This window comes from Montipora capricornis, chromosome 11 (genome assembly GCF_036669925.1).
Source record: "Montipora capricornis isolate CH-2021 chromosome 11, ASM3666992v2, whole genome shotgun sequence".
In the NCBI taxonomy this organism is placed as follows: domain Eukaryota; kingdom Metazoa; phylum Cnidaria; class Anthozoa; order Scleractinia; family Acroporidae; genus Montipora; species Montipora capricornis.
The window spans coordinates 23,862,118-23,869,617 of NC_090893.1; the positions used below are offsets into that span (position 1 = coordinate 23,862,118).

The 7,500-nt window shown below is 39.1% G+C and overlaps 2 protein-coding genes across 2 annotated transcripts in view; both read left to right on the forward strand.

Annotated features, from left to right (window-relative positions):
- Window positions 1-5,066, forward strand: part of LOC138024806 (uncharacterized) — a 23,694-nt gene extending 18,628 nt beyond the window's left edge. Inside the window, exons 8-10 of the mRNA XM_068871984.1 lie at window positions 515-611; window positions 2,314-2,536; window positions 2,654-5,066. Of these exons, the coding sequence (XP_068728085.1) occupies window positions 515-611; window positions 2,314-2,536; window positions 2,654-2,743 (410 nt within the window). The 3' untranslated portion in view covers window positions 2,744-5,066. The remainder of the gene's footprint in view (window positions 1-514; window positions 612-2,313; window positions 2,537-2,653) is intronic.
- LOC138023238 (single-stranded DNA-binding protein 2-like) overlaps window positions 1-7,500 on the forward strand; it is a 278,648-nt gene that overhangs the window by 198,780 nt on the left and 72,368 nt on the right. The window lies entirely within an intron of this gene.

Consider the following 7,500-nt stretch of genomic DNA (forward strand, 5'->3'; position numbering starts at 1 on the left):
TGACTCAGTAAACAAATGAGGGAATGAACCAAATCTGGCCATCCAACTAGTAAAGCAGCTATCCAAAGGACTGACGGACGAAGAGACTGAGTAGTTCATCAATAGATTAATTGAATAACTGATTCACTGGCTAAATGACCAAGGAAAGAACTGAAGAAAGTTAGTCTGATGAAACGAATGGGGAAACATACTCCGGTTTTGGGTTTTTGGGGGAGATGGGGAGGGGCGAGGAGAGGTTAAACTTCTCTAAGATATTCCAACGCCAAGGCGTAGACATGACCAATCCGCCATTTTTCCTCAGTTCATGATGAAAATGGACTGAACGGTCTCGATCTTACCAATTTTGTGTGTTCAGCATTTGTATCTCTAAATGTGCACTTATTTATCTATTTATTTATTAATTTATTGTGAGGTTCAAATGTTTATGAAATCGAGGTTTTTTTTTGTAAAACACCTTGCTTTCTTTAAATGGTTTATGGTGTGCGTCAAGACATGTTATGTGAATAATTTACAGGGGGCTCACCTTACGCTCTGAAGAAACACAAAGAGGTCTTGGAGAGCTTGAAGAGTGGTTACAGATTGGAAAAACCTGACATATGCACAGACCGTGTGTAAGTTCTCCCTAAGTAACTATAGCCAGGAAACATCATATGAAACCATTTTAAGAAAGGTGTTGTACATACGATCGAATTGAAGTAGGAATGTTTAGAATTTCATAGTGTGAGTGAGTTGTTTGATCTTTTTTCATGCCTCTTTGCATCCATCTTTCTGAAACACAAAATTCTTGAAGATAACTACTAGGCTAACTACGAGGTAACACAGTTGAAATTTGTTGCGCTTTCATTAGAATGTGAGTTTGAAAGAAAGACCTCCTGACGTATCTGGTGTCGCAGAACTCAAAGATGTACGAAACCACTGGCTTTGCCTTAGTTTCCATTTCCTCCGTCTCACACTTCCTGAAACGACACAAGAATTGACTGGAGCTACAATTACGTGGATTTCAGAAACCTTACGTGTATAAAGCCTTTAGGTATTTTACTAGTGTACCTACATGGAGGAAATGCTGCCGAGGGGAAGGGGGATAGTTAAGTAGACACGGTTCGTGCGTGGAATTGAAGGGAGATGTTAATAGGCCATGAGCAGGGAGGGTACAAAACTCCCACTGGAGAAAAGAAAGAAAACAGTAGTTAGAGGATACGAGCATGTACTTCTTGACATGATCAGTTTTAATAAGCGCCGATTACTAGGTACTATGATTCATGTCAATGACTGAGATAATATACTTTGCCCTTAAGTAAATTCGAAATCATAAGTAAGTGCAATCTGTTTGATTTAAAAAAAGGTAAGTTGTGGTTAAAATAACGACGCATCGTTTCTGAGGAAATACAACGTAAATAACCCCCTGAGAGGACATAATCATGTTTACTAGAAAAATACAAAAACCAGAAGAGTTGAAGAAAAGAAATTAAAGGTAATTGGGTAGCATTGGCATCGAGCTTGCTGATAATTTCCGAGTTCACTTCAACTTCGTTTTCACAGCAAGTGAAAGCGCGAATTGCTGTGGTTTTTAGTTCTACTTTTTGTGTGACTGAAGTACAGTAATATACGTGGTCAATACTAAGTAACAGCTTGATTTAGTGTCACTCCTTTGAGATTCTTTCACGACAAAGTTCACGGAAGTAAATCGCTGTCGAGTAGGGTTGGTATCTGGATGGGAGACCATCGAGATGTACGACACATGATTGCCATTCGTAGACGCCATATGCATCGTAATGCTTTTTTTTTTAATTGGGATACTCATATTCAACGGCAGGAATCCTGACCATTCATCACTCTAGTTCAGCCTGACAGCTTTTCCTTTTTGTATTTCACGAAGCTGCGATAACGTTTATCATGGATAAAAGAAGCGAAAATGAACTGTAACACTGAAAAACAGAGCAGTCTTACAGGTTAAGTTTCCTCGAATTGGGAACGTGGCTGCAAGCTTCTGTTGTAATTATAATGTTCTGTGTGCCAAACAATTTGCTCAAACATTTATTAGGAACGAAGACTCTGGGACGTGGATCTTAATTCCTCAATTCACACTTAACCACAATCCTTGCACCCCTGACCTTACTGCGACCACAAATCCTTGCGTTTCGAAGAAAATGTGTTCTTCTCTCGATTTGAGAGCTGCCTCGTTCGTTCGCTTCAGGTTCAATTACAGTTGGAACAGTGAAACACATGAATCAAACGGAAACAATGTTAATAGGTTATGTGAAGATCATCGATTTTCCTGCAGAGAAGAAAACTCCTTTTTTGTTAATTTTTAAGGTACACCTTGATGACAGAGTGTTGGAACCAGGACCCAGATGAACGGCCAAGCTTTCAGCGGCTGTATAACAGACTTGACGATATGTTGGAGGAGCAAGGGGAGTACTTTAGCTGGAACAATCACGACGAATCGAAATATTATTATAGCAAACAGGCTTCAAAGACAGCAGAAGTTGATGAACTGGACAACCTTGAAGTTGGAAATCTGCCGGATGTGTCCACGGTAAGTTTTGTAGTACAAACTTCTTGTCGTTGTAAACTTGTGCTTGGCCTTGGATGACAACTGAATTTGTGTATTGAAGTTACCTTCAATCTTGTGCTATCATACCTTTGATCTTAGCGGGGGTCAAACGCATCAGAAGCTGATGAACCAGCCCAACTCCAAGTTGAAAATCCACTGAATGTGTCCATTGCAAATCTTGCCGTATGAGCTCCAAGCTGCACGGTGATGAATTGGTTCATTAAATCACTTTTGAAACTCCTTAAAGTTATGCCAATATGGTTTGATCTCATTGCTGCCAGACACATCAGAAGTTTAGGAACAGAAAAATCATCAGGTTGTATGTGTCCAAGACAAGTCTTCAAGCTGAATGATTTACAGTTGTCAACAAATGCTTTGCCTAGCATAACTGAGCTATCAATATTTTTAGTTAAAGTAAGTTACGAGACATAGCTGGAGATTTAGCTTTATGAACTTTGGTCTTAATCAGTTTCTCGGTTTAAGATAGACCTTGTAGTTAGATTGCTACTAAAGCTACTTCTTAATTGATTGATTGATTTATTTATTACCAAGTGAGATATTACACTGTCTAAGTACAACTAGCTACCAAACAAATTGCCCACTGTCAGGCACATGTTCTTACCGAGACTGACAGATTTTAAAAGTTTAAACTTCAAAGATCTGACTTGTCTTGACTTTGTTTGGCCATTAACAAGCAGGAAAGGTAAAGAATCTCGGACGACACATAGCCCCAGGTGCACTCCCCTCGTCTCATGGTCCACTAGGCTCAAACAAACACAATGGCGTGCTTCTAGTCAGTAAAGGCAAGTTTACTTACACTGTTCGCGAGAAGCAGGTCAGGCCAGAGTGTTTCTTTTTCTGCTAGAAGGCATTGGTTGCATATGTTAACTTGGCTAACTCATCCAATTAAAAACACGTCAAAAAGCTGTAGCTAGGCCGGGACATACTAATTGTTATCATCTGTGATCATCATCATGTCATTATTAATTTTTATTTATTTATTTTAATAGTTTATTTCTTCTCATTTTTTTGGGCAATCCGTTACGCCCAGTATTCCTCCGTTGTTACTCCTGTAGATCATGGACTGAGTGCTTTTAATAGGCAACTTTCACGCTAGCATCATTTGACTACAACTACTAGAATTCAGTTTGTTTTTCTTTTCTTATTTAACTTTTGTTTTCCTAGCGGGCTCAAAATACCAATAGCTATAATTCGCATGGGACAACAAAACCTGCAGGATTCTGGTACTTGTAGCCAAATGGCGTCATCATGCAAATGTTTTATTGGTGAATCTAAGTTTAACTGAGCAAATATCTAGATTAACGTCAGGAACGGACTTTCTCAACATGGCAAGCTCTTAATTAAAGTCGCCTTCAACCTACTTCAGAAGTGCACATAGTTAGATGTTCGCCTAATTTTGATATCAAACACCAAGTGCCCCTTTAACTGTAAGCATTTTGCTGCCTTTTGAAACAACAAAGTATGTGTTAGGGTTAGCATTATATTCAGGGTAGGGTCAATGCAGCTGATAATTTTTCCTTGCTCAGTGCAGTTTAGAGGACACTTAATAATGTTAATTGTGAGCATTTCTGGACACAAGTTGGGCGGAAGAGCAAGGAAAACTTCTTGACGCTTATCAATATCGGCGTACATCTCAATTTAGTATAATTGCATAGGTGATTATTGACAATTCTCTGCGCTGATTGGTTGCCGATGAGGTGATTATTACGGGATAATCTCTTAAGCGGTTTTTCAAAATGGCCGCAGGCGGAAGAGCAATGGGACAACATCGGCGAACATCTCAATATGTGCATTTCTGGACATATCGCATCCGCTACTTTCTGGCTTTTCTTTTTCTCTAGGATAAACTTTTGACGTCATGTTTTGTCTCAACAAGGCTTCTACCGAGACCCCAATCAACCTAAGGACTCGTTCAACTATTTAAACACCCTCTTCAAAGCAAAATTGTAACGTGTTGGCCTTAAAGACTTTGGCAGTGTAAAGAAAAGAAACATTTTCAGTAAGATGAAGGGAGTAATCAACCAAAAGAAACACAAAATAAGATAGCTTATAAGTAACCATGTCATGCCCTAAATTAGAAACAGCGATAGGTCTTGACGTTTTAAAGAAAAGGAGCACATAACGATAAGTACAATAAATCAATTTCTTAATTTTGGTAACTTTTGTAAAAGTGCAAGCTGCGCTTAAAGTATGTGCTCTGTTATGTTGTAGATGGTGCATTGGCATAATAAAAAAGAAAGTAGAGTAAAATTTCACTGCGTTATGTTTCTTAAGAAGGGGGAACAAGAAATACAAAATAAGTTAGCTTGTAATTAAATACGCCAAGCCCGAAATTAGAAACAGCGATAGTCCTTGACATTTTAAAGAAAAGGAGCACATAACGATAAGTATAATAAATCAATTTCTTAATTTTGGTAATGTTTGTAAAAGTGCAAGCTGCACTTAAAGTATGTGCTCTATTATTTTGTAGATGGTGCATTGGCGTAATAAAAAAGAAAGACGAGTAAAATTTTGTGTTTCACTGATTTATGTTTGTGAAGAAAGAGGGAAACAAGGGAAGGTCAGACATTCAAATGATGGCACAGTAGCTTCTTCGCTGTAAGTAAGAACTTACAGAGGACAATGTTGAGACGGGAAAAATAGACAAGGAGACTAAAACAGAACCACATGTTACCATGAATAGATGGTTTTCACGTGACGTCGCAGCGGCCATTTTGGTGTACTAGAACAATAGACATCCTCTACCTTGGGGACTGAACTCTACTTTTATGCAAATTCTGCGCAAATATTTTCTATTGTTTTGTACACCAAAATGGCTGTCAACTCAGGAGAGTGAAAACCATCAATTGATGGGGGAAACGGTGCAACGAAAGGTGTAAGAGGAATGACACTTTTCTAGGCAACTGATAGGGAGCGTAACACCAACAGCCAGTCATTATCACAAGGACCGTGTTTGTAATGTTTATTACATTTAGATGCTTATGCGCGCCGGGTAAGGTAGGTATATACATAAAGTGTCTTTTGGCCACTCTCAAGAATACCATAATATTCTTTGTCCTCCAAAATTTTGCATAAGCATTGTTTTTATTTTCTCTTGGGACCCTTGTAAGTCCCAATAGAGACTGGAACATTAGGCCACTTTCAAAAATACCGTAATACTCTTTGTTTGTATTAGCATTCTCGTGGGATTTGCAATGGTCCCAAGAGAAATAAAAGCAATGGTTATGCAAACTTTTGGAGGACAAAGAGTATTGTGGTATTTTTGAAAGTAGCTTATTGGAGAGGGCTTCTTAAACAAAGCTGACATAAATTAGAAGGGGAAAATTGTCGACAGACAAGCTGGTCCAGAAAACGTTTTAAATGCACATTGACTTACCCATCGCAAGTAGAAATCTGCAGTGAGTCTGAACAGGACTGTCAACAACATATGGAACGCTCTATATTCTGTGACAGGTTGATATCTAAAACAACGTTCACTGTGGGGACGATGGCGAAAAACATTTTTAGCTTAGCCCCAGACAAAGGTTTCCTTTTCAACTTAAAACAAAGAGCAATTTTCTTGAAGCATATGTTGACCACTGTTTTGCTAACATGTTTTCTTAAATTGCAACTGAACCTTTATTTTACAGTGCTTTTTTTAAAATATGTATATCTTTCAAAGTAACATCGCCCAAATTTTTGGTTAAAGAGTTTCACGCCTTTTCCAAATTCCGAGGTTCTTTTTTTTCTTGGGGGGGGGGGGGTGGGGGGGGCGAGACTGGGCTGAGTGACTCATGCAAAGGAACTTAGCTTTCTACAAAGACCACACACTGCTTTGGCCTCTGGCATATCGCCTGGAACTGACGCTTTTTTACTAAAAATTACTTTGTAAACATGTCTTACTCGCTTCAATGTGTTCTGGTCGATATCCCTTTGTAGACGACACAATAAGCTTGATTCAGTCCCCTCATAGAAGCACGGTTTTTGGAATCCGTCATAAATATCGGGGAAAAGCAATGCCCTTAAACACTCACTATCAATCATCAATTTAACCAATTAATTAAAAGCATCTTCTTTGCATGTTGCTTTAAAAAAAAGGTACTGTAGACAGCCTCGTTTCCAGGTCCTCTCCCTTGCCTTCTGCCTTCGTTCCCTTAGCTTCTTCCCGCCCCAGCCCCAAAACCAAGGAGAGGTCCTGGAGAAGAGGTTGTACTCTACAATTAGGATTCAGTTGCACTGACCAAAGGAAAAAAAAAAATTTTCTTGGGATCTCAAAACTATGCCAACTTTGCCAAAGACAATGGGGACCCTGGGAACGAGGTTGGGTGCGCAACACCATGTTACTCTGGAGGGGAGGTGGTTGGGCTGGTCTTTCATATACCGGATCCGAAATAATTAAGGTCCATGAAACAAAAGAACAAAGCAAACATAACAACAACTAATTAACAAGGCCTAATCGGAATAACAATTTTTTTTTTCTTCTGGTATATGAAATTCTACCCATATTTTCTATCGTGATCACAACTTTTAATATTCGGCTAAAAAGAAAATTTGACTTCCTGCTTTTTATTAAACTTCTTGTTCAGCAGATCTTCTCAATTATTGTTTTAAGGAAACGAGGGAAACTAGAAAAGAACTTATATCCAAGGGAGGGGGGAGGGGTCTTGTTTAAGGAAACGAGCCAAACTAGAAAAGAACTTATATCCAAGGGGGGCGGGGGGGGGGTCTTGTTTCACGGAACGAGCCAAACTAGAAAGGAAGTTATATCCAACGGAGGAAGGGGGGGGGGGTTGTCCTCATTGGCCCCACTTTTTTTTAAGGTATATAGAGTCCCGAGGAGAAGTTGTGAACTTTTTTTCTGACTCTTTTTTATGGGGATGATTACCGAATCGTTTTGTCGTTAAATTAACAATTTGTTACCATGGTGCCAAAACGTTGGTTACTAG